Source organism: Triticum aestivum, chromosome 6B (genome assembly GCF_018294505.1).
Source record: "Triticum aestivum cultivar Chinese Spring chromosome 6B, IWGSC CS RefSeq v2.1, whole genome shotgun sequence".
Lineage (NCBI taxonomy): Eukaryota > Viridiplantae > Streptophyta > Magnoliopsida > Poales > Poaceae > Triticum > Triticum aestivum.
In genome coordinates this window covers 719,613,814-719,641,369 of record NC_057810.1, presented here as the reverse complement: position 1 = coordinate 719,641,369, position 27,556 = coordinate 719,613,814, and the positions used below count along the sequence as shown (strand labels likewise).

At 47.3% G+C, this 27,556-nt stretch overlaps 2 protein-coding genes across 2 annotated transcripts; one reads left to right on the top strand and one right to left on the bottom strand.

Annotated features, from left to right (window-relative positions):
- Positions 1–1,954: 1,954 nt before the first annotated feature.
- LOC123139752 (F-box/FBD/LRR-repeat protein At3g52680-like) lies at positions 1,955–24,193 on the bottom strand. Its single transcript, XM_044559471.1, has 4 exons — positions 24,089–24,193; positions 2,958–3,839; positions 2,672–2,824; positions 1,955–2,524 (listed from the first exon to the last, which is right to left on the bottom strand). The coding sequence occupies exons 1-4, from the start codon at positions 24,191–24,193 to the stop codon at positions 2,168–2,170; spliced, it is 1,497 nt and encodes a 498-aa protein (XP_044415406.1). The 3' UTR covers positions 1,955–2,167.
- A 521-nt stretch (positions 24,194–24,714) lies between these two features.
- LOC123135180 (uncharacterized) lies at positions 24,715–26,545 on the top strand. Its single transcript, XM_044554269.1, has 3 exons — positions 24,715–25,617; positions 25,696–25,851; positions 25,988–26,545. Exons 1-3 carry the CDS (start codon positions 24,715–24,717, stop codon positions 26,417–26,419), a joined length of 1,491 nt encoding a protein of 496 aa, XP_044410204.1. The 3' UTR covers positions 26,420–26,545.
- The last annotated feature ends 1,011 nt before the right edge of the window (positions 26,546–27,556 follow it).

The window sequence follows — 27,556 nt, the reverse complement described above, 5'->3', positions numbered from 1 at the left end:
CAGGACTCCAGAAGGCGGAGCGAACGGCGGCCGAAGCCGTTGGCCGCCGCCTCGTCCCCGGGGAAGCGTTCTGCCATTGCGACGGCGACGGCGCGCGGGAGAGGCAGGGAGAGGGAGGGGCTGGACGGCGGCGAGGGGCGGGGCGGGGCTGGTGTGGGCACAGGAGAGTGGAGTGGAGGCCACCGGCTTTTATAGCCGGGCCGCGCCGTGTGTACGCGTGCGAGGGAGGGCAGGCGTCGGCGCCGCCCCGTGAAGCGCCGCCCGTGAAGGAATCAATGGCAAGGCTGACCGGCGGCAGCCTTGTCATTGATTCCCCGCGGAAACCGAGGCCGTTGGGGGAAGACGAGGCGCCGAGTCGCTGACGCGGCTGGCCCGCGGCTTCTTCGCGCCAAAACAACTCGCCCCGGCGCCCCCGGGCACCCCCAGCGCGCCGGGTTCGGGCTGGGTCCGCCGGCGCTGTTTTCGGCCCAAGCCGGCGATTTTCAGCGTCCTGGGGACGCGACTGGGCCGTTTTTTCGGCGCCGGCGCGAAAAAATCGCCTGGGAAGGCCTTCTCGGAGGCGCGGCTGGAGATGCCCTAACCAACCCCCTAGGTGGCGGCGTGGGCCGTTGGAGTATGTGGCCTAGGAATGTTTGGCCCAACGGTTGCAGGGCCTGTTCAGTGATATTGGGGGCCCAGGGGCAAGACGATATCAAGGGCCCTTGTTCACAGACTGACAAAGTATACTACTTTCTCAAAAACAAAAAGACAATATATACTGCATTCATTTTTTTTACCTGAAACTGTAATATACTAGTACATTCTATAGCCTAATGGCACCCCGCAAAAAAAAAGCCTAATGGAAATAACCAGTACATATACAGATATACTACACCCTATTCCAATGCAAAGAAAATAACCTATACACCTACATTGCATAGATTCATGGTCTCTTCAATCTAAAAAGGACATTACAAACAACTTACTCGTATCAATAAACTAGAACTATGTCACCATACTTAGGAGAACATTATGGTTTCACAAAAGATTTGTTCACACGCAAACTTGTAAGAAGATTATATATATATATATATATATATATATATATATATATATATATATATATATATATATATATATATATATATATATATATATATATATATATTCTAGAAGACATCAGCAGACACAGTGCTTAAAAATGAACAAGACAAGGAATACAAACACCTTAATATGGTTGGATATTGGTGGATGGATCCGTAGCAAACAAACAAGGCCTCCCAGTGAACAGTATTAAAGGGGCGTGTCAAGAGGCGAGGGAGTGATCTGTAATCCTTACGGCGAATGTGGGACACACATACCAGTGTAAAAAATTTCATGTCAGAAAATAGTCCTAAAAAACTTCCATGTCTGAAAATAGTCCTAAAAAAACTTCCGTGTCTGAAATTTCCTTTTCCTTTTGTGTTTTTCCTCATCTTATCTAAAAAAGAGATCTTGCTCATTGTTCAGCATTTTGAGACACCGAATGCTTGATATTGCATAGATTACCCTTTTTGTCTTAAGATGTCGACATATAGCTCACCTTTGATTGAAGAGAGAAAAGATGGTACTCACTAATTACTTAATTATGAAGTTCATCAAACGAGTGCGAATTTTTGGCTCCCGGACTCAAGAAAACACAAGCTTATTTTGGTAAAAAGATCGAAATGGTATTTCGAAGTTTTTGCTTTATAAAATATGTGAAAATTATCCATGTTGATTTGTAAGCTACACAGAAAAAAAAGGGTCCCAATAAACCCACTTTGATATATCTACTTGTCTTTTTGTGTAGCGTATGAAAATATATTATTGTATTTTCACACTTTGGTAGTATAGCTGTATTACGCAAAATACACACAACTGGAAGGATCTCAGAATACACATAACTTAAAAGGTTCACTATTGGAAACTAATCGATGATTTTTTTTGTGTGAAACGGCAACTAATCGATGCTGACCCAAAGAAAACATGATCCCTCCCCGCCGGTGATTGTTATGATGTTATCTTACATAAGCATATATCTGTCTCTAAGGCTGACGTAACAGATTTAGCTAATTATACATGAACTGTCGGCCGAGAGCCCGGATGAAAGGAAGTAGGCAGGTAGGTTTCTTGTTCTTGGCAAGGACAAGTTTCTGTCAAGTACAGCTTATTTTGTCAGGAAATGAATCTTGACAGGCGAGAGCATCCCCTTGTTGATTTTGTCCCTCAGCGACAACCTCTGCTTCCATGTCCACTCCTTTGGAACCGGGTGCTTGCACTTCTCACACGCTGGATTGTTATACAGGTATATGTCCTCTAGATTCACTGCTGCTTCCCTGATACTTCTAACATAGCTCACAAATTTGTTTTCTTCCTGAAACCCATAGATTTTGAGCACAGCCAGATTATCGTGCTTGAAATTATATGCAGATGGTTCCCATTCTAGTCCCTTGTCTTTCACCTTGCTGAACACATACTTTTCCCTCCGCTTCCCCGTTATCATTTCACATGAATGATCCCTCACCTGCATTCACAAAAATTTTGAACTTCAAAATGAGACAATATGTTTTGCATATTCCACATGAGGTAAGCATCAATACGTGAAGTGGCATAGAACTGAGAATTGACGATTCTTCTTGAAAAGAATTGACGATTAGGGACAAGAGTTTACCATGACACATAGTTCCTCAAGGATGGGTGCACCTTCGAGTATGAACATTGTCCACATCAGGTCACATTCTTCAGAAATGTTAAGCATATTCACAAGCCTAAGTTTGTGGAACACCGGTAACAATTGTTTTCGACCTTCTGGTTTGACCCAAATCTGCAAAAAAGAGAGGGGGATAATGTAGAATTACTTTAACCGAAAGTAATGATTACAACCTCTCAACCACATGGACAGCAAATTTGATCATACACACACCACTAATATAACAACATTGCCAACCTTCACTAACCTTTTCACTTTTAAAGTTCAAATGCAGGTTGGTTACAGCAGTTTTGCCAAGCAACTCACTTAACTTGAGCATCTTGTGCCGAGAAAAGCCAATATTGATGATGCTCACAGTCTGGAGCAGTGGGACATAGCCAAAACAGACGGGGTTGTCTTGAGATACAAATCCATTAAATTTCACTAGTGTGAGTCTTGGTACCCACTTCAGATCAACCATCCTAAGACTGCTATGGACAACCGCCAGTTCACTGAGTTGCGGATGTTCCACTTCCAGCAAGGACATGTACCCCAAGTCGCAGTGGTAGAGGCGGAGGAACTCCAGTTGTCTGCATATACTGAAAATTTTGGGGAAGTCGGATTCACCTAACCTCAAATTCTCTAGAGTGAGGCGTGCCAGACCACCAAATGTGTTTGGACACGAGTCAAAGAATGACATGAACTGCGTCCCATAAGTGATGAGTTCATTCTTGGTACAATTTTTGCGCACCTTTGTCAGGATTGTAAACTCGACCCAAGCAACCTTTTGTGTTGCTATGGTGTTTGCAACAGTCTGGCCAATGAAAATGGACTCATCTCCCAAGTAGAATTGCATGCGCAACAGGTGAATGGTGCATGGACTTCCAGCCCTCCTATCCAGTATGCTCCTGGTTGCTCCCAGCATGGTGGTATTGGCCCGAACTATATCATCTGAGGTTAACTTCCTCCCTTCGTGCTTGGGCTGAAAAGAATCAACCTCTATGGCAATTTCTGAGAGCATAGCAGGGATGTGCTTCCAACGTTTGGAGAAGACGCTGGTTCGTGCGGCGTCGGCGATATCAAGTCGCTCGACAATGTTGAGCAAAATGTCATCAGGCAACTTGATGAGCGAATCATCTTGACCGTCCTCCTACATTTGATATATGGAAACAAACCAGAGATGGTTTCTTATTAGCCACTCATCACAGGTGCAGTTTTGATATTTTCTACAAAGAAGGTCGCAACTCTATACTGTTTCATTCAAGAGGTTTAAGTTTTCACCATGAGTTCTGAATCTGATTATAGTTCATACTTTTTGTTATTCATTGTTGTAAGAGATACTACAAGCTAGTACTCTTTTGCAGGTGATGTTCTAAGAGGATTGCTTTGCTTTAAAAAAAGGGTCCCGATAACTGCCACACGTGTGGGCGTTAAGGGATCTGCCCACACGTTCTGTGTGGTGCCTAAGAGGACCAGCCCACACGCTTGTGTGTGGGTGTCGGTGTCAAAACCGGCGGATCTCGGGTAGGGGGTCCCGAACTGTGCGTCTAGGCGGATGGTAACAGGAGACAAGGGACACGATGTTTTTACCCAGGTTCGGGCCCTCTCGATGGAGGTAAAACCCTACTCCTGCTTGATTAATATTGATGATATGGGTAGTACAAGAGTGAATCTACCACGAGATCAAGGAGGCTAAACCCTAGAAGCTAGCCTATGGTATGATTGTTGTAATGGTTGTTCGTCCTACGGACTAAAACCCTTCGGTTTATATAGACACCAGAGAGAGCTAGGGTTACACAGAGTCGGTTACAATGGTAGGAGATCTACATATCCGTATTGCCAAGCTTGTCTTCCACGCCAAGGAAAGTCCCATCCGGACACGGGACGAAGTCTTCAATCTTGTATCTTCATAGTCTTGGAGTCCGGCCGATGATGATAGTCCGGCTATCCGGACACCCCCTAGTCCAGGACTCCCTCAGTAGCCCCCGAACCAGGCTTCAATGACGACGAGTCCGGCACGTATATTGTCTTCGGCGTTGCAAGGCGGGTTCTCCTCCAAATTCCATGTGCTTGCCGAATAGTGTCCGGCTTCCTTATAAACGTTGCGCTCCTTGGCTTCCACGCCCAATAATGGCCCTCCTCCACGTGTCGCACGAATGCGAAAGGCCAGGGTATTTTTATATTTTACCCCCTAGCTGCGCAAATAATCTGCCTATAAGAGAGGCAAGAATCCAGATCCAAATCACACCATCTTCCTTCCGCGAGTACTCATCGGAGCGCTTCTGACCAAAAATCCATTCCATCATGGACCGTCGACGCGGCTCCTCCTCTCGCGCTCCTAGCCCTCAGCCAGGAGATTGGAGGAGATGTTCAGTCCCGCACAACGAGCTGGTGACGCTCCAAGTGGAGGGATACCTTCCTCCGGCCTTTATGGTCCCAGTTCGAGCCGGGCTGGCCACCTACAAAGGTGGAAAGCAAGCGGAGGCCACCCCTAGTCCCTCCAAAGGAGAGCGGGTGTGCTTCGTCCCTTATCTAATAAGGGGGCTCGGATTTCCCATACATCCGTTTCTCCGGGGGCTTCTGGAGTTCTACGGACTCCAGCTTCATCACCTCACGCCCGCCTCTATTCTGCACATCGCGGGTTTCGTAGCTCTTTGCGAGCTGTTCCTGGGCATCGAGCCCCATTTTGCGCTGTGGAAGAGACTATTTTGCCTCGTACCCCGTTCTCACGAGGGGTCAATATATCAAGTGGGCGGAGCCGAAATATGGCGCATCGCCGGGACCGGATATCTATCCGGAACCCCAAAGAAGGCGTCCGAAGACTGGCCCTCGGAATGGTTTTATGTGGAAGATGCTCCACTGCCGGACCCAGTTCGGATCGGCCTCCCGGAGTTCAGCAAGGCTCCTCTGAAGAAACGCCTAAGTTGGCGCCCGCGGAGCCCTCAACAGGAGGAAGACAGGAGCGTCCATTATTTGATGGGCCGGATAAGGTTGCTGGCCCATTCCGGATTGACCATGATTGGAGTCATGGCCACGTGCATCATGCGAGGGGTGCAGCCACTCCAATATAGGGGCCACACCATGTGGGATTTCAACGGGGAGAATGACGCCACCCGTCATGGCCGCAAGGGGCCGGGATCGGCCGCGGATCTGGTGAAGATCCTGTCCGGCCTGTACAAGGGGGAGAAGGAGGACTTCCTCCAGACGAGCCCATTGAATGGGTTCTCCATGAATAACCCTCGGAGCTGGGTAAGCGGACGTTTATTCATCTGACCCGTGCTTTCAAAGTTAAGTGCCTTACTTTATGATTTTGACGCAGGAACTGCGTCGGGATGTGGAGGGCATACACAGTCCGGCTCCACAACCCGAGGACCCGGGAAGATCCCTTGACCCGGCCTCCGAAGAGGATCCGGACATAAAGGTGGAGCTAATTGACGGGGTGTTCCACCAACTCAGCATGGACAATGCTCTAGTCGCCATTACGGCTGACTACCCCGGCTTATCTCCGGCTTCCCAGGTAATTATGACCGGAGTCCTGACACCATTACTTCGTCCTTGCGTATTTCTGACCACCGTATACAACGGTGTCTTGCAGGAGGTGCCTTCAAGGAGGGAAGCCGAACCCGCGGCGGCTGACCAACAAGGGTTAGTCCGGCCCAGCAGGCGGAAGAGGGGTGCGGTGCGAATCGAAACGTCACCGCAACGGTATAGCTCGCGACCGTTGTTTAGGAAAAAGATTCCTGGGGGGCGTATTAATGCTCATGACTTTTCCAGGAGAAAGAGCGCTCGCCGGACTGTGCCCGGAGAGGTTGCCAACCAAGCCTCCGCCAGCCAGGCTCCAACACCTGGTCCGGAGGGGGAGGCGAGCGCAAGGCGCGAGCCGGATACTCCTCCAACGGAGGATGCCGACAGGCTGTCCGCCACCAGGTCTGAGGTGGAGAGCGCCATGAATCATAGGCGCCGCCGGACAGTTCTTCGTGACGCGTGTTTCTCCCCAGAGGCGTTGAATGCCTTTAACGCGGGAGACGCGCACCTCCGTGCCACTCAAGATGGTTTAACCAGAGCCACGGAGCAGTATGTAAAAGACATACGGGTAAAGGATTTTAATAGTTGTATATGCCAGTAGCCCCCGAGACTTAAAGTAGTTAAAATAACTGATTTAAGGATCATTTGATATGCAGGATCTCACGGAGAAGAATGCCCAATTGTCTCAGGAGCTACAAGGGTGCAAGGCCCAACTTGAGGCCGCACTAGGCCGCCGCAGGAGGAGACACCGAGACCCCCTCCGGTAACACATATTTCAAAAAGATAAGCAGTGTGCGGCGTGCGTATAAGTCTGACAATAATATTGCAGATGTTGCCGGACTTGATCCGGACAAGCAACAGCTACTGCGCCAGCTGAAGGCCGGCGAGAGGGTGCTTATGAAGGTGCAGCAGGAGAGGAACAAACTCCAAGATGCCCACACCCAGCTTGGAGAAGAGCTAAAAGGTGTTCGGGCCCAGCTGTCTGGCTCCGTGAAGGAGAATCAGCGGCTTCGTCGCGGCATCTATAGTAAGTGCTTGAGCAAACTCTTTTGAAAAGAAGAGTTCGGCGAGGAAGTCAATTGACAGAAATATGTCTGTAGGTGTGCTCACAGGTCGCCCTGCGGAGGAAATGCCCGGTTCAACGGGTGACCAACTTCCCGAGCTGGTGCAACTGCTCGAACGTGTTCGGCAGGCGATGAGTGGCGTCGTCCAGGCCTTATGGCCGTCCGTCTCCCTACCCGAGGGCCTTGGAGAGCTTGCGGAGAAGCTTCAGGGAGCACGGCAGCGCTTCCGTTTATGGAAGATATCGGCCTGCCGTCAAGGTGCCAGGGAGGCCTGGGCCATGGTGAAGACGCGGTACAAGAAGGCGGATCCAAACCACATGGCCGAGGTCGGACCTGTGGGGCCCGATGGGAAGGAGATCCCTGTGAGCTTAGTGTACGGCCAAGTAGAGTTGGCCGCTAAGTATTCCCAACGGGACTGTAAATTAGACAGCCTGTTAGACGGGATTGAGGAGGAGTACAGTCAGTCGATTTGACGATGTATTTAAAATGACATGTAAAATGCCTTCTAGCCGGATTGTAGATCGTTTGTCTTTGCCGACCTTTTCGCTTCAACCTCGGGACCCTAGAGTCCGGAGTGTGTCCGAATACCTTCTCGGTTATGAAAAAACCGGGGCATGCATGGAGACCAGGCGTAGGGGTCATTAGTGCTTTATCAGACAAGTGCCCAACTAGTTATGTTATATTACATGGTTAGTAAGAAACATCTTCCAGGGAGAATAGTTCCGTTAAGGGTTCCTTTCCCTGGGAGGCATGCCCTAAAGTGCATGTCCGGACTGCGAAAAGAGCAGGAAAACATCTGGGGGCAGATAAATAAATAGGTAAAAAATCATCTTTCAAGTCACCGACCGAATATTCCCTTAAGAACGCTAGCTTTCGGCTTCACCCAGTCTGAGGTACACATCCGGCTGACCCGGCAGTAGCAATCGCAGAGGTGCTCCCTTTACCTCCTAGCCAAACAATCGGGAACGTAGGGGTAAGCACAGGAGCCAGGCAACCCATCTTGGCCCAAACTTAAGTCATATCGATGCATATAATGGTGAATAAAAGGTACATGCGGAAGTTTGACACATGTGTTGGGCATAAAGCCCGTATAAGTAAGCTTCTGTTAAAGAAGCCCCCAGGTATAATGAGTGCGGGTAGCACATCAAGTGTGTGCGAACAATGCGCAAATCGGCCCTCAAGGGCTTTATGAAAAGGGTGGGAGAAAAGAGAGAAACAAAAGATAGCTAAAGTGTAAAAATGTGGACGGAGGAAGGAGACGAACTCTGAGTCCGGCGCTAGGTGTAGAATCTTCGGAGGCGGGCTGCGTTCCATGGGTTCGGCTTGAGTCGGTTGTCCGATGCGTTTCGCAGACGGTATGCTCCGCCGGTCAGAACTTGGTCGATGATGAAGTCTTGTCCGACATTTGGGCTTGAGTTTGTCCTTTTTCTTGTCCGACAAACGTAGAACTAGTTCGCCAACATTGTAAGTCTTGGCTCGTACCTCTCTGATTTGATATCTTCGAGTCTGCTGCTGATAGAATGCGGAACGAGCCTTGGCCACGTCGCGCTCCTCCTCCAATGCGTCCAAGTTTTCCTGCCGATCCAACTCGGCTTCTCTTTCTTCGTACATGCGCACTCGAGGTGAGTCATGAATTATGTCGCATGGCAAAACTGCCTCTGCACCGTATACCATAAAGAATGGTGTGAACCCGGTAGTACGGTTTGGCGTGGTCCGCAGCCCCCAGAGTACGGAGTCGAGCTCCTCTACCCAGTGCGTGTTAGATTCCGTAAGGGACCGCACTAATCTGGGTTTGATGCCGCTCATGATTAGACCATTTGCTCGTTCAACTTGACCGTTGGTTTGAGGGTGATAGACTGAAGCGTAGTCGAGCTTAATGCCCATATTTTTGCATCAGAGTTTAACCTCGTCGGCCATGAAGTTCGTGCCGGTATCGGTGATGATGCTGTGGGGGACACCGTAATGGTGTACTACCCTAGATATGAAGTCTATCACAGGTCCGGATTCGGCCGTTTTAACTGGCTTGGCCTCTATCCATTTGGTGAATTTGTCCACCATGACCAATAGGTATTTTTGCTTGTGGGTTCCCCCTTTAAGGGTCCAACCATGTCAAGCCCCCAGACCGCAAACGGACAGGTGATGTGTATAGTTTGGAGGGCGGTGGGTGGCATGTGGCTCTGATTAGCAAAGAGCTGACAACCGATGCATCGTTGGACTAAGTCCTGAGCGTCTGCCCGGGCCGTCGGCCAATAAAATCTTGTACGGAAGGCCTTACCTACAAGGGCCCGGGTTGCAGCGTGGTGTCCGCCTAGTCCGGCATCAATTTCAGCCAGAAGATTTCACCCTTCCTCTTCGGAGATACACCTTTGAAGGACTCCGGTTGCGCTTTTCTTATAAAGTTCCCCCTCATGGACCTTGTAGGCTTTAGATCGCCGAACTATGCAGCGGGCCTCATTTTGGTCTTCGGGAAGTTCCTGCCTAGTTAAGTAGGCTAGGAATGGTTCCGTCCACGGGGCAATGACTGCCATTATTTCATGGGCGGAAGGTGTTATGTCATTGGCTGAGCCACCGGTTGTGTCAGAATGTTCGGTGTTGGGCGGTGCGGTTGGTTCCGGATTGTTGTTTTCGGACTCCTCTTCCCATACTACGGATGGCTTAAAGAGCCGCTCCAGGAAGATGTTTGGAGGGACGGCGTCGCGTTTTGCGCCGATGCGTGCCAGCACGTCGGCTGCCTGGTTATTATCCCGGGCTACATGGTGGAATTCGAGTCCTTCGAACCGAGCTGACATTTTTAGGACGGCGTTACGGCAGGCTGCCATTTTCGGATCTTTGGCATCAAAGTCTCCATTTACTTGTGATATTGCGAGGTTTGAATCCCCGCGGACCTCGAGGCATTGAATGCCCATGGAGATTTCCATCCGGAGACCGTGCAGAAGGGCCTCATATTCGGCTGCGTTGTTGGAGTCTGTGTACATTATTTGAAGTACGTATTGGACTGTGTCTCCGGTTGGGGACGTCAAAACGACGGCAGCCCCCAAGCCGGCCAACATTTTAGAGCCATCGAAATGCATGATCCAATTGGAGTATGCGCCGTACTCTTTAGGGAGTTCGACTTCAGTCCATTCAGCGACGAAGTCCGCCAAGACTTGTGACTTTATGGCTCGCCGTGGTTTGTAGGTTATGTCAAATGGTAAGAGCTCAATGGCCCATTTTGCAATCCTGCCCGTCGCGTCGCGGTTGTTTATGATGTCGTTGAGGGGTACTTCGGAGGCCACTGTTATCGAACACTCTTGAAAGTAGTGTCGCAGCTTCCGGGATGCCATGAACACCGCGTATGCTATCTTTTGATAATGCGGGTACTGGGACTTGCAGGGAGTTAAGACAGTGGATACGTAGTACACTGGTTTTTGAAGAGGGAATTTATGCCCTTCTGTTTCTCGTTCGACGACGAGCACTGCGCTTACAACTTGATGTGTTGCCGCGATATATAACAACATTGGTTCGCCCAGGTTGGGCGCGGCCAGGACCGGATTTGTTGCCAATATGGCCTTTATTTCTTCAAGTCCGGCAGTGGCAGCATCCGTCCACTCGAAGTGTTCGGTGCGCCTGAGGAGGCGATAGAGGGGCAATGCCTTTTATACCAAACGGGAGATGAAGCGGCTCAGAGCCGCCACGCATCCAGTCAATTTTTGTATTTGTTTGAGGTCTTTTGGAATATCCAGCTGTGACAGAGCTCGGATCTTGACTGGGTTTGCTTCAATTCCTCTACCGGATACAATGAAGCCCAGGAGCTTTCCGGCTGGTACGCCGAAAACGCATTTTTCCTGGTTCAGCTTAATGTCATATGCTCGGAGGTTGTCGAATGTGAGCCTCAGATCGTCTACTAAAGTTTCGATGTGTTTGGTTTTGACGACCACGTCGTCTACGTATTGTTGGGGAACGTAGCAGAAATTCAAAATTTTCCTACGTGTCACCAAGATCTATCTATGGAGAGACCAGCAACGAGTAGAAAGAGAGTGCATCTACATACCCTTGTAGATCGCTAAGCGGAAGCGTTCAAGAGAACAGGGTTGAAGGAGTCATACTCGTCGTGATTCAAATCACCGATGATCCTAGTGCCGAACGGACGGCACCTCCGCGTTCAACACACGTACAGCCCGGTGACGTCTCCCACGCCTTGATCCAGCAAGGAGAGAGGGAGAGGTTGAGGAAGACTCCATCCAACAGCAGCACAACGGCGTGGTGGTGGTGGAGGAGCGTGGCAATCCAGCAGGGCTTCGCCAAGCACCATGGGAGAGGAGGAGTAGGAAGAGAGGTAGGGCTGTGCCAGAACTTCGTGTTTAGCTCCCATGCGCCTCCCCACTATATATAGGGGTGGAGGGGCTGGTTTCTTGCCCTCCAAGTCCATTGGGGCGTTGGCCAAGGTGGGAGGGAAGAAATCCCATCATTTCCTTCCCCACCGGTTGCTATCCCCCCTTTTTAGGGATCTTGATCTTATCCCTTTGGGATATGATCTTATTCCTTCTAAGGGGGGATCTTGGTGCGCCTTGACCAGGGGTGTGGGGCCTTGCCCCCACTACCCACGTCCATGTGGGTCACCCCATGCAGGTGGGCCCCACTCCGGAACCTTCTAGAACCTTCCCGGTACAATACCGAAAAATCCCGAACATTTTCCGGTGGCCAAAATAGGACTTCCCATATATAAATCTTTACCTCCGGACCATTCCGGAACTCCTCGTGACGTCCGGGATCTCATCCGGACTCCGAACAACATTCGGTAACCACATACAAACTTCCTTTATAACCCTAGCGTCATCGAACCTTAAGTGTGTAGACCCTACGGGTTCGGGAGACATGCAGACATGACCGAGACGTTCTCTGGTCAATAACCAACAGCGGGATCTGGATACCCATGATGGCTCCCACATGTTCCACGATGATCTCATCGGATGAACCACGATTTCAGGGACTTAATCAATCCCGTATTCAATTCCCTTTGTCTATCGGTATGTTACTTGCCCGAGATTCGATCGTCGGTATCCAATACCTTGTTCAATCTCGTTACCGGCAAGTCACTTTACTTGTTCCGTAACACATCATCCCGTGATCAACTCCTTGGTCACATTGCGCATATGATGATGTCCTACCGAGTGGGCCCAGAGATACCTCTCCGTTTACACGGAGTGACAAATCCCAGTCTCGATCCGCATAAAACAATAGATACTTTCGGAGATACCTGTAGTGCACCTTTATAGTCACCCAGTTACGTTGTGACGTTTGATACACCCAAAGCACTCCTACAGTATCCAGGAGTTACACGCTCTCATGGTCGAAGGAAGAGATACTTGACATTGGCAAAGCTCTAGCAAATGAACTACACGATCTTTTGTGCTAGTCTTAGGATTGGGTCTTGTCCATCACATCATTCTCCTAATGATGTGATCCCGTTATCAACGACATCCAATGTCCATAGCCAGGAAACCATGACTATCTGTTGATCACAACGAGCTAGTCAACTAGAGGCTCACTAGGGACATATTGTGGTCTATGTATTCACACGTGTATTACGATTTCCGGATAATACAGTTATAGCATGAATAAAAGACAATTATCATGAACAAGGAAATATAATAATAATACTTTTATTATTGCCTCTAGGGCATATTTCCAACAGTCTCCCACTTGCACTAGAGTCAATAATCTAGTTCACATCGCCATGTGATTAACACTCACAGGTCACATCGCCATGTGACTAATACCCAAGAGTTTACTAGAGTCAGTAGTCTAGTTCACATCACTATGTGATTAACACTCAATGAGTTTTATGTTTGATCATGTTGCTTGTGAGAGAGGTTTTAGTCAACGGGTCTGAACCTTTCAGATCCGTGTGTGCTTTACAAATCTCTATGTCATCTCCTAGATGCAGCTACCACGCTCTATTTGGAGCTATTCCAAACAACTGTTCTACTTGGAGCTATTCTAAATTATTGCTCCATTATATGTATCCGGTCTCTCTACTCAGAGCTATCCGGATAGGTGTCAAGCTTGCATCGTCGTAACCTTTACGACGAACTCTTTTACCACCTCCATAATCGAGAAAATTCCTTAGTCCACTAGTTACTAAGGATAACTTTGACCGCTGTCCTGTGAGCCATTCTTGGATCACTCTTGTACCCCTTGACTGACTCATGGCAAGGCACACTTCAGGTGCGGTACACAGCATAGCATACTGAAGAGCCTACGTCTTAAGCATAGGGGACGACCTTCGTCCTTTCTCTCTATTCTGCCGTGGTCGAGCTTTAAGTCTTAACTTCGTACCTTACAACTCAGGCAAGAACTCCTTCTTTGACTGGTCCATCTTGAACACCTTCAAGATCATGTCAAGGTATGTGCTCATTTGAAAGTATTATTAAGCATTTTGATCTATCCTTATAGATCTTGATGCTCAATGTTCAAGTAGCTTAATCCAGGCTTTCCATTGAAAAACACTTTCAAAATAACCCTATATGCTTTCCAGAAATTCTACGTCATTTCTGATCAACAATATGTCAACAACATATACTCATCAGAAATTCTATAGTGCTCCCACTCACTTCTTTGGAAATACAAGTTTCTCATAAACTTTGTACAAACCCAAAAATTTTTGATCATCATCAAAGCATACATTCCAACTCCGAGATGCTCACTCCAGTCCTTAGAAGGATTGCTGGAGCTTTGCATACTTATTAGCATCTTTCGGGATTGACAAAACCTTCCGGTTGTATCACATACAACCTTTCCTCATTAAAATCGTCGAGGAAACAATGTTTTGACATCCTATCTGCAAGATTTCATAAATAATGCAGTAATCGCTAATATAATTCCAACAGACTCTTAGCATCGCTACGAGTGAGAAAATCTCATCGTAGTCAACTCCTTGAACTTGTCGGAAAACATCTTAACGACAAGTCGAGCTTTCTTAATGGTGACATTTACCATCATTGTCCGTCTTCCTTTTGAAATCCATCTGTACTCATTAGCCTTACGACCATCGAGCCGTTCTGCCAAAGTCTACACTTTGTTTTCATACATGGATCCTCTCTCGGATTTTATGGCCTCAAGCCATTTATCGGAATCCGGGCCCACCATCGCTTCTCCATAGCTCGTAGGTTCATTGTTGTCTAGCAACATGACCTTCCAAGACAGGATTACGTACCACTCTGAAGTAGTACGCATCCTTGTCATCCTACGAGGTTTGGGAGTGACTTGATCCGAAGTTTCATGATCAATATCATAAGCTTCCACTTCAATTGGTGTAGGTGCCACAGGAACAACTCCCTGTGCCCTGTCACACACTAGTTGAAGAGACGGTTCAATAACCTCATCAAGTCTCCACCATCCTCCCACTCAATTCTTTCGAGAGAAACTTTTCCTCGAGAAAGGACCCGATTCTAGAAACAATCCATATTGCTTTCGGATCTGAATTAGGAGGTATACCCAACTGTTTTGGGTTTCCTATGAAGATGCATTTTATCCGCTTTGGGTTCGAGCTTATCAACCTGAAACTTTTTCATATAAGCGTCGCAGCCCCAAACTTTTAAGAAACGACAACTTAGGTTTCTCTAAACCATAATTCATACGGTGTCATCTCATCAGAATTACGTGGTGCCCTATTTAAAGTGAATGTGGTTGTCTCTAATGCCTAACCCATGAACGATAGTGGTAATTCGATAAGAGACATCATGGTACGCACCATATCCAATAGGGTGCAACTATGATGTTCGGACACACCATCACACTATGGTGTTCCAGGCGGTATTAATTGCGAAACAATTTCCACAATGTCTTAATTGTGTGCCAAAACTCGTAACTCAGATATTCATCTCTATGATCATATCATAGACATTTTATCCTCTTGTCACAATGATCTTCTACTTCACTCTGAAATTACTTGAACCATTCAATAATTCAGACTTGTGTTTCATCAAGTAAATATTCTCAACATCTACTCGAATCATCTGTGAAGTAAGAACATAACGATATTCACTGCATGCCTCAGCACTCATTGGACTGCACACATCAAAATGTGTTACTTCCAACAAGTTGCTATCTTGTTCCATCTTACTGAAAACGAGGCTTTTCAGTCATCTTGCCCATGTGGTATGATTTGCATATCTCAAGTGATTCAAAATCAAGTGAGTCCAAACGATCCATCTGCATGGAGTTTCTTCATGCGTATACACCAATAGACATGGTTCGCATGTCTCAAACTTTTCAAAAACGAGTGAGTCCAAAGATCCATCAACATGGAGCTTCTTCATGCGTTTTATACCATTATGACTTACATGGCAGTGCCACAAGTAAGTGGTAGTATCATTACTATCTTATATCTTTTGGCATGAAAATTTGTATCACTACGACCGAGATTCAATAAACCATTCCTTTAGGTGCAAGACCATTGAAGGTATTATTCAAAAATAGAGCAACCATTATTCTCCTTAAATGAATAACCGTATTGCGATAGACATAATCCAATCATGTCTATGCTCAACGCAAACACCAATCTCGGTGGTAGAGGGAGCGTGCGATGCTTGATCATATTAACCTTGGAAACACTTCCAACATATATCGTCAGCTCACCTTTAGCTAGTCTCCGTTTATTCCGTAGCTTTTATTTCGAGTTACTAACACTTAGCAACCGAACCGGTATCCAATACCCTGGTGCTACTAGGAGTACTAGTAAAGTACACATCAACACAATGTATATCCAATATACTTCTATCGACCTTGCCAGCCTTCTCATCTACCAAGTATCTAGGGTAATTCTGCTCCAGTGGCTGTTCCCTTATTACAGAAGCACTTAGTCTCGGGTTTGGGTTCAACCTTGGGTTTCTTCACTAGAGCAGCAGCTGAATTGCCGTTTCATGAAGTATCCCTTCTTGCCCTTGCCCTTCTTGAAACTAGTGGTTTCACCAACCATCAACAATTGATGCTCCTTCTTGATTTCTACTTTCGCGGTGTCAAACATCACGAATATTTCAAGGATCATCATATCTATCCCTGATATGTTATAGTTCATCACGAAGCTCTAGCAGCTTGGTGGCAATGACTTTGGGGAAACATCACTATCTCATCTGGAGGATCAACTCCCACTCGATTCAAGTGATTGTTGTGCTCAGACAATCTGAGCACAAGCTCAACGATTGAGCTTTTCTCCCTTAGTTTGCAGGCTAAGAAAATCGTCGGAGGTCTTATACCTCTTGACGTGGGCACGAGCCTGAAATCCCAATTTCAGCCCTCGAAACATCTCATATGTTCCGCGACGTTCCGAAAACGTCTTTGGTGCCTCTACTTAAACCATTTAATTGAACTATCACGTAGTTATCAAAACGTGTATGTCCGATGTTCGCAACATCGACAAACGACATTGGGGTTCAGCACACTGAGCGGTGCATTAAGGACATAAGCTTTCTACTGTCCGCATAATCGCTACTATCAACTTTCAACTATATTTTCTCTAGGAACATATCTAAACAGTGGAACTAAAGCGCGAGCTTACGACATAATTTGCAAAAGGTCTTTTGACTATGTTCAGGATAATTAAGTTCATCTTATGAACTCCCACTTAGATAGACATCCCTCTGGTCATCTAAGTGATCACATGATCCGAGTCAACTAGGCCGTGTCCGATCATCACGTGAGACGGACTAGTCATCATCGGTGAACATCTTCATGTTGATCGTATCTACCATATGACTCATGCTCGAACTTTCGGTCTCCGTGTTCCGAGGCCATGTCTGCACATGCTAGGCTCGTCAAGTTAACCCTAAGTGTTTTCGCTGTGTAAAACTGTCTTACACCCGTTGTATGTGAACGTAAGAATCCATCACACCCGATCATCACGTGGTGCTTAGAAGCGACGAACTGTAGCAACGGTGCACAGTTAGGGGAGAACACTTCTTGAAATTTTGTAAGGGATCATCTTATTTACTACCGTCGTCCTAAGCAAACAAGATGCATAAACATGATAAACATCATATGCAATCAAATAGTGACATGATATGGCCAATATCATTTTGCTCCTTTTGATCTTCATCTTCGGGGCTCCATGATCATCATCGTCACCGGCACGACACCATGATCTCCATCATCATGATCTCCATCATCGTGTCTTCATGAAGTTGTCACGCCAACGACTACTTCTACTTCTATGACTAACGCGTTTAGCAATAAAGTAAAGTAGTTTACATGGCGTTCTTCAATGACACGCAGGTCATACAATAAATAAAGACAACTCCTATGGCTCCTGCCGGTTGTCATACTCATCGACATGCAAGTCGTGAATCCTATTACAAGAACATGATCAATCTCATACATCACATATCATTCATCACATTCTTCTTGGCCATATCACATCACATAGCATACCCTGCAAAAACAAGTTAGACGTCCTCTAATTGTTGTTGCATGTTTTACGTGGCTGCTATGGGTTTCTAGCAAGAACGTTTCTTACCTACGCAAGACCACAACGTGATATGCCAATTGCTATTTACCCTTCATAAGGACCCTTTTCATCGAATCCGTTCCGACTAAAGTGGGAGAGACTGGCACCCGCTAGCCACCTTATGCACCAAGTGCATGTCAATCGGTGGAACCTGTCTCACGTAAGAGTACGTGTAAGGTCGGTCCGGGCCGCTTCATCCCACAATACCGTCGAAACAAGATTGGACTAGTAACGGTAAGCATATTGAACAACATCAACGCCCACAACTACTTTGTGTTCTACTCGTGCAAAGAATCTACGCAATAGACCTAGCTCATGATGCCACTGTTGGGGAACGTAGCAGAAATTCAAAATTTTCCTACGTGTCACCAAGATCTATCTATGGAGAGACCAGCAACGAGTAGAAAGAGAATGCATCTACATACCCTTGTAGATCGCTAAGCGGAAGCGTTCAAGTGAACGGGGTTGATGGAGTCGTACTCGTCGTGATTCAAATCACCGATGATCAAGTGCCGAACGCACGGCACCTCCGCGTTCAACACACATACATCCCAGTGACGTCTCCCAAGCCTTGATCCAGCAAGGAGAGAGGGAGAGGTTGAGGAAGACTCCATCCAGCAGCAGCACAACGGCGTGGTGGTGGTGGAGGAGCGTGGCAATCCTGTAGGGCTTCTCCAAGCACTGCGGGAGAGGAGGAGTACTTGTGAGAGGGGGAGGGCTGCACCAGAACTTTGTCTATAGCTCCCATGCGCCTCCCCACTATATATAGGGGTGGAGGGGCTGGTTTCTTGCCCTCCAAGTCCATTGGGGCGTTGGCCAAGGTGGGAGGAAAGAAATCTCATTATTTCCTTCCCCACCGATTGTTATCCCCCCTTTTTAGGGATCTTGATCTTATCCCTTCGGGATATGATCTTATTCCTTCTAAGGGGGGATCTTGGTGCGCCTTGACCAGGGGTGTGGGGCCTTGCCCCCACTACCCACGTCCATGTGGGCCCCCCCATGCAGGTGGGCCCCACTCCGGAACCTTCTAGAACCTTCCCGGTACAATACCGAAAAATCCCGCACATTTTCCGGTGGCCAAAATAGGACTTCCCATATATAAATCTTTACCTCCGGACCATTCCGGAACTCCTCGTGACGTCCGGGATCTCATCCGGGACTCCGAACAACATTCGGTAACCACATACAAACTTCCTTTATAACCCTAGCGTCATCGAACCTTAAGTGTGTAGACCCTACGGGTTCGGGAGACATGCAGACATGACCGAGACGTTCTCTGGTCAATAACCAACAGCGGGATCTGGATACCCATGATGGCTCCCACATGTTCCACGATGATCTCATCGGATGAACCATGATGTCAAGGACTTAATCAATCCCGTATTCAATTCCCTTTGTCTATCGGTATGTTACTTGCCCGAGATTCGATCGTCCGTATCCAATACCTTGTTCAATCTCGTTACCGGCAAGTCACTATACTCGTTCCGTAACACATCATCCCGTGATCAACTCCTTGGTCACATTGCGCATATGATGATGTCCTACCGAGTGGGCCCAGAGATACCTCTCCGTTTACACGGAGTGACAAATCCCAGTCTCGATCCGCATAAAACAATAGATACTTTCGGAGATACCTGTAGTGCACCTTTATAGTCACCCAGTTACGTTGTGACGTTTGATACACCCAAAGCACTCCTACGGTATCCAGGAGTTACACGCTCTCATGGTCGAAGGAAGAGATACTTGACATTGGCAAAGCTCTAGCAAATGAACTACACGATCTTTTGTGCTAGTCTTAGGATTGGGTCTTGTCCATCACATCATTCTCCTAATGATGTGATCCCGTTATCAACGACATCCAATGTCCATAGCCAGGAAACCATGACTATCTGTTGATCACAACGAGCTAGTCAACTAGAGGCTCACTAGGGACATATTGTGGTCTATGTATTCACACGTGTATTACGATTTCCGGATAATACAGTTATAGCATGAATAAAAGACAATTATCATGAACAAGGAAATATAATAATAATACTTTTATTATTGCCTCTAGGGCATATTTCCAACACGTATGCCTCTACTGTTTTGCCGATCTGGGTAGCCAGACATGTCTGAATCATGCGCTGATATGTTGCGCCGGCGTTTTTGAGTCCGAAGGGGATCGTGTTGAAGCAGAATGGTCCGTATGGAGTAATGAATGCCGTTGCGGCTTGGTCCAAGTCTGCCATCTTGATTTGATGGTAGCCGGAGTATGCGTCGAGGAAGCACAATGAATCGTGCCCTGCAGTAGCATCGATTATTTGATCGATGCGGGGAAGGGGGAAAGGATCCTTTGGGCAAGCCTTGTTGAGGTCTTTAAAATCGACACATAGGCGCCAGGACTTGTCCTTCTTTGGTACCATTACCGGGTTTGCTAGCCAGTCCGGATGTTTGATGTCTCTGATGAATCCGGCTTCCAATAGTTTGGTTAGCTCCTCTCCCATTGCCTGTCTTTTGGGTTCGGAAAATCGATGAAGAGCCTGTTTGACTAGCTTGAATCCTTTTAGGATGTTTATGCTGTGTTCTGCCAATCTGCGTGGGATTCCTGGCATATCTGAAGGGTGCCAGGCAAAGATGTCCCAATTCTCCCGAAGGAATTCTCGTAGTGCGGCGTCTACATCAGGGTTTAACTGTGCCCCGGTGGAGGCCGTCTTTGTTGGGTCCGTTGGATGGACCTGGAATTTGACTATATCGTCCGCTGGTTTAAAAGAGGTGGACTTGGATCTCTTATCGAGTATCACATCATCCCTGTTCACTATAGAGCGCAGCGCAGTGAGTTCCTCCGCCGCTAGGGCTTCAGATAGTGCCTCTAGGGCTAATGCGGCTGTCTTGTTTTCGGCGCGGAGTGCTATGTCTGGATCACTGGCAAGGGTGATGGTTCCATTGGGCCCGGGCATTTTAAGCTTCATGTACCCGTAATGGGGTATGGCTTGGAAAATTGTGAATGCCTCTCGTCCTAATAAAGCGTGATATCCGCTAATGAACGGGGCCACTTGGAACGTGACCTCCTCGGACCTGTAATTGTCCGGCGAGCCGAACACCACATCAAGTGTGATTTTTCCTGTGCAGCGTGCTTCCCGGCTAGGGATTATTCCTCTAAAGGTTGTGCTGCTTCGCTCAATGCGGCTCCAGTCTATTTTCATTTTTTGAAGGGTTTCCTCGTAGATGAGGTTTAATCCGCTGCCGCCATCCATGAGTACCTTGGTAAGACGAAAGCCGTCCACTATTGGGCTGAGGACCAATGCGGTTGGTGCTCGGGCTGTTCGGAATTTAGGTTCGTCGCTGGCGTTGAAGGTGATGGCCGTGTCGCTCCATGGATTTGTTGTTGCTACTTGGTAGACTTCGGCGAGGCTGCGGATTGTTCTTTTCCGCATATTATTTGATGCGAAAGTCTCGAAGACTGTTAATACCGTACTGGTACTGTTGGGGTGGGTCTCCGGGGATAGAAGCTCTTCGCCACTTTTGGCCACCTGCCGCAGTATCCAACATGCTCGAAGGCTATGAGTTGGAGTGGCGCCCTCTGTACTATGAATTTTACAGGGTCCGCTGAGCCATCCCTCTCCGTGCCCTTTATGGGGTTTTTGCTTTTTGGTTCTTGTCCTGGGAGCCTGAGCATGGTGCAACCTTTTGTTTCGGACTAGGGTTGTGTTCGGAGCCGGGTTGTCCCAAAACTTAGTTTCGGTTTCCCCGACATTCTCCATCGCACAGTATTTTCGTACTATGGATGTCAGGTCGGCGAAGCGTGTAATTTCGTGACGACTTACGGTGTTCAAGATTCCCTTGTCCGTGCAATTATTGCAGAAAATTGAAATTGCGTTTTCCTCACGGCAGTCCTTTATCCTGTCCATAACCAGGAGGAATCTGGCCCAGTAATGATGTACTGTTTCAGCGGACTCTTGCCGGATTTGAGATAGATCGCATATGTTTGGGTGGGTGGGTGGAATTGAGTCCGGAACCCTGCCCATCTTGAGGCTCAAGGGCCGAGAGGTTTCCGAATTTGGAAGCTTGGATTATTGGACGTTGTCCGACGAGTCTGGTCCGCTGCCTGACTTTAGGTTCAGTACTTGATCGACGTCCGTCCCTCCGCGGGAATCCGGCATGGAGGGTTCGGGAATCCGGACATAACTAGTTTTTAATACAGAGGAAGAGTCACCGCTTTGTTCCTCTACCACCGCAACGTGGTGGGTAAACTGGGGAGAGTTAATCTCTCTCAGATCGGTTTTAAGCCCAATCTGATTATAGTCTGTAGCGGCTCCCAGGGCGGCGATGCGATCCAAGAGCTCGTTTACGGAAGAGAGCTCCATTGGATCCAGCTGCTCGGCGAATTCCGAGTTGACGTGAAGATTGCTTTTGATGACCCGAGAGGCCATCGTCGAAGCGGTGGCCGAACAGGCGGTCATGAGAAAACCGCCTAGCCTGATAGTTTGGCCGGCGGCCAAAGCTCCTTTGGCGATGGTACCGTCTTTAAAGACGGGAAGAGGCATCCTTCCTGATCGCGACGGCACAGAGGAACTCTCAATGAAAGCACCAATGTCGGTGTCAAAACCGGCGGATCTCGCGTAGGGGGTCCCGAACTGTGCGTCTAGGCGGATGGTAACAGGAGACAAGGAACACGATGTTTTTACCCAGGTTCGGGCCCTCTCGATGGAGGTAAAACCCTACTCCTGCTTGATTAATATTGATGATATGGGTAGTACAAGAGTGGATCTACCACGAGATCAAGGAGGCTAAACCCTAAAAGCTAGCCTATGGTATGATTGTTGTAATGGTTGTTCGTCCTACGGACTAAAACCCTCTGGTTTATATAGACACCGGAGAGAGCTAGGGTTACACAGAATCGGTTACAATGGTAGGAGATCTACATATCTGTATTGCCAAGCTTGTCTTCCACGCCAAGGAAAGTCCCATCCGGACACGGGGCGAAGTCTTCAATCTTGTATCCTCATAGTCTTGGAGTCCGGCCGATGATGATAGTCCGGCTATCTGGACACCCCTTAGTCCAGGACTCCCTCAGTGGGCAAAACAACTAGCGCCCACACGCCTTTTTTTCCTCCCGGTCCCTTTTATACGCGTGCGTGTGGGCGAAATAGATAACGCCCACATGCCCGGTACATCAGGCCTCGTACCTCGTAGTCCCGCACACCCCACGTGACACTTTACCACGCGCACGCAGTTACCATGGGCCGGACCCTCGTCTATGTTCATTTAAGTGCAGTTCCCATGTCGCTGAACTACGGTTGTCATGTCGGACAACTACAGTTGCCATGTCTGCTCAACTGCAGTTGCCATCTCAGGTCAAAGTTCCAGATTGCCATTTTTTGGAGAACTACAGCTGTTGCCATATGTGGTCTGGTCTACTGCAGTTGCCATGATTTCAAAACTTTAGGAGTTGCCACCTACTAAAACTAGGCAGTTGCCATGTAGCACTGAAAAAATGGCATGGCAAAAAAAATACTCGGGTAAAAGAGAGAGTTGCCATGTGCTCACAAGCACGTTATGGCAGTTGCCATGTAAAAAGAAAGAGTTGCCATCTGCTTACGTGCACGTTAGGGCAGTTTGCCATGTACCATGCAAAACATATGGCAACTGACATGTTCAGGTAAAAAAAGAGAGAGTTGCCATCTGCTTGCAATCACACTAGGGCAGTTGCCATGTACACTGCAAAACGCATGACAACTGGCAGCTTGGGTGTGGGAGAAGTGGCGGACTTGTGGGCGAGATGGCAAACGCCCACACACCAGCCCTTGTGCGTGACTGAAAACTGGTGTGTGGGTGAACTGCTAAACGCCCACACACCGGCCCCTCCATGTGGTAAAACGGATGTGTGGGCGAACTATGTCACACACCACACACACGCTTTGTCCTACGTGGCACAGAAAATCGACCAGATTATGTCAAAATTCGTGCATATAGTACTGGACGGTGATGAATGCGTGTGGTCGAGATGGTCAACATTTCCGTAAAAAAAAATGTTGTAAGAGGATCTAGCGGAAGGAACAGGGTCAGGAAACAGGAGGACGAACTCACCATAATGTCAACTTGCCGATCGAGGACCGAGAAGGATGGTTTGGCGACCGGTCTGGCAGCTGCTCGCCGGAGAAGGTCTCAGGAGGTGCTGGTCTCCTGCGAAATCGGGTGACTGCCAGTGCCGGGGAGATCGCCTGGCCTGGTTTTGGCTTGTGTTTATTGTCGGATTGCAACTCGCTCGGAGATTGAATCAGTTTGGGGCTCGAGTAGATGCCTTCTGCAGTTAGAGTTTGAATTGCAAGGAAACTGTGGCCTCACAAGATTAAGATTACAGAGGGAGACGGAGTCCTTCACGACTTCGGTTTCCAAGTTGCCACCGGGGGCGGCGCCCAAACCCAAACCCAAACCCAAGCAGCTGCACATCTCTGCCCCGGCCGGCAGCCACCAGATTTCGGCAGGCATCAGCCACCTGAATTCTTCTCGTCGAGCCGAGCCTCCGCGGATCTACGCGGGAGCCATGGGGGTGAGTTTACTGTCCTCTTATTCTCTAGGGTCTTCTGTTTTCAGAGAAAACCCTTCCACTAGATCTAATCACACACAAAAATTGCACCTCAAATTTATATGATTATATCTCTCGGACTACATCAAAATTGCATCTCTGGGATCGATTGTGCAGATTTTGATAACTGCAATTTTTGCGTGCCAAAATTACATCTCTGGGATCGTGTACGAATTGCATGTCCTAGAATACCGAAATTTGCTTCTTTGCGACTAACTAGTGTGAAATCAGTTCTTATTTGATTCGTGTGGCAAGAAATTAATATACCATATGTGTGTGTGTCTCGTACTATCGTATACAGTATTTTGTTTTGTGATTGTATAAAAACCAATAATTACATCTTTGTGGTCGTGTGAACTCAACTCTTATTTGTTTCCAATGCCAAATGCAGAAAGGCAAGAGAGATAGTAGACTCAGCGCACTGCCTGACGACATTTTGGTCAACATTCTCGACCGACTCAATGTCCGCGATGCTGCAAGAACTAGCATCCTCTCGAGACAGTGGACTCAACTCTGTGCCAAGCTGTCTCGGCTTATAATAAGTGCTCCACACTTCCTGCCCCACGGCGTGCGTTACACCGACATCTCTGATGATGAATTGGTTCGCATCAACGTAGCGGCAGCTCAAGCGACAGAGAGCATACTGACACACAGAAATCCTGGAGAACACACCATCCGCCTTCTGTCCACGACATTCTACTTGAGAGATGATGTTCCCATATCCATTGGACGTGCTGTTGGTCATGCCATGGTGACGCACTTGGTCGAGAATGCCAAGTTCAGTGTCATGACAGGGAAGTATGACATCATGGACATTGATGATGATGACCTGGTCACCGGTGCGAGAAAATTCATGTCGTTCTTTGATGCTTGTCCAAATGCATTTGGCGGCCTCACTGCTCTCGACCTAGAGAATTTGAGATTTGGTGAATCAGACATATCCAATGTTCTCATCACTTGCAAGTGGTTAAAGCATCTGCGTCTATTCAACTGTGACTCTGGTGATGATGGCAGCGCGTTGCAAGTTGAACACGCCCATCTCAGTGAGCTTAGTATCGTCCAATGTAAGCTTGCCATAGTTGAGCTGAACTGGCTCTCTCAACTCACAAGGTTGTTCTTTGAAGGTTGGCTGCGGTACCAAGATCCGCTGTTAATTGGTCATGTCCCATTGCTAGAGGTTGTAAGCCTCGCAAATATTGCCCTTAGTTACAACAAGATGGTGAAGTTAAGTGAGTTTCTTAGTGGTACCTCTATACGTGTTCTGAAGTTGGGATTTAATTCTGAAAAGGTAAGTTGAGATTGCCGCTTTGCGAGCTGTGACTTCACTTCTTCTCTGCTCATCTCATCATGTGCTTATTCATTGCAGATTTGGGTGCAGCCAGAATGTCGGACGCAATGTCTGGCATCTGTTTTCTGCCAACTAAGGTTTGTGAATCTGTTTCATCTTCCTGAAGGGTACGATCTCACCTGGACAATGAATGTTCTTGAAGCTGCGCCCTTACTGAAGGAGCTATACATGACGGTATGTGTTTACTAAAGATCTATTGTTTGCCACATGGGCTTAATGTTAGGTTTTGCATGCTTCTCTCACCAGATACAATAGATGGCTGCTCTATTGGCAATTTATTTCTATCTTTGACCTTTTTGCTGGCATGCAGGTATGGGATCATGTGTGTGATATGGAAATGGACGAGGAGAAGAGGAAAGAAGGATCATATAGTGAGAACAAGGGTGTAGAGTGGGACTCGACTGCAGCAGATTTTCAACACCACAGCTTGGTTACACTTGTCATTTTTGGCTTTGAATCTGAAGATTGCTTTGTGAGTTATGTCAGACGTGTTCTGGTGGCGGCCGTCAATCTAGAGGATGTGTTCCTCTATAGTACGTTGCAGTGTCGCAGTTGCCGGGACATGAAGAAGCTTGTCAGGTACCCCTGGACTAAACGGCAGAGAATCTCATTGAAGAAGAGACTCACCACCGGGATCGAGTCATTTGCGATATTTCACTATGGTGAGATGAGGCCTGGTCATCTAGCTAAAAGGGTGTACCCAAAGTGCTCAATGCTTGAGGAAAAAAAGGTTTTTGTGTGAGGTGTGTTACAAGTGTTGGTAGGTGTTGATTTAACAGTGAAGTATGTTAGAAGTGTTGTTACTTTTGATTGAGAGTTTGTTTTACCGCGTGAACGGCATTATTAAGTTGTCACCTCAAGAACTATATTAATATGTTGTTATGTCGATCCCTCAAAAAAATGTTGCTATGTCGATTGTTCTTGTAAATTTAGGGTAAAACCATATTGCTTTATTATGAATCAATTTGGCATGATAGCCCCTTGTCAGGCTGATACACCAACATCATCTAGACGATTTGTTCCACGCCAAGTTCTGCAGATCAATGGCCTTCTCCACCATTAGTTTTTCTTTTCTTTTGGTGGCATTCAAATCAAAACAAGAACATAAACCAAACTGCCAACTAGAGGAAGTAGAACCGAGATAAATTTCTTCTGTTGCATATCTTGACAATGGAACGGAATGCCTGAAACATCATAACTGAAAGTTTTCTTTGTAGCAGATGTTCATCATTCATAAAAAAAATCCCTCCGATTCAAAATAAGTGTCGCAATTTTGAACCAAGGTTATATTCAATCTTAGTTCAAAACTGTGACACTTATGGATCAGAGGGAGTCGCATTTTCCATACATATTGTTGTTAAGGACTCTGACACTGCACCCCGGCTTGGCGGATTCTTAGTCCACTTCTCAATAAGTTCTGGCTACTCCGAGTTTTGAGTACTCGTATTTTTCAGACTTTGACCACATAGATTTATAACTAGCAAAATGTAAGTTATATACGACAACAATTTATCTCATTAGATTCGTGTTTGTTAGAAGTTTCAAATGGTGTTATTTCTAGTTTTCAAAATCCTTATTTTATTTGACAAATTTATGGTCAAAATTAGACATGCAATATGAGTGGGACTAATAAACCAGGATGGTTGGAGTATTGTTGAGAGCTCATTTACATTGGGCGCCTCAACTTCAGAGTTACAGCGTACACCACTGCCTAAGCATCTGCAATTGTATAATTGTGACTCTGGTGACTGCAGCACGCTGCAAGTTGAACACGCTCATCTCAGTGAGCTTAGTATTGTCTACTGGGAGAGGGAGAGGAGGGAGTGTGTGTGTGTGTGTGAGGGAGAGAAGAGAAGGGAGAGAGATGAAGGGTGATAGA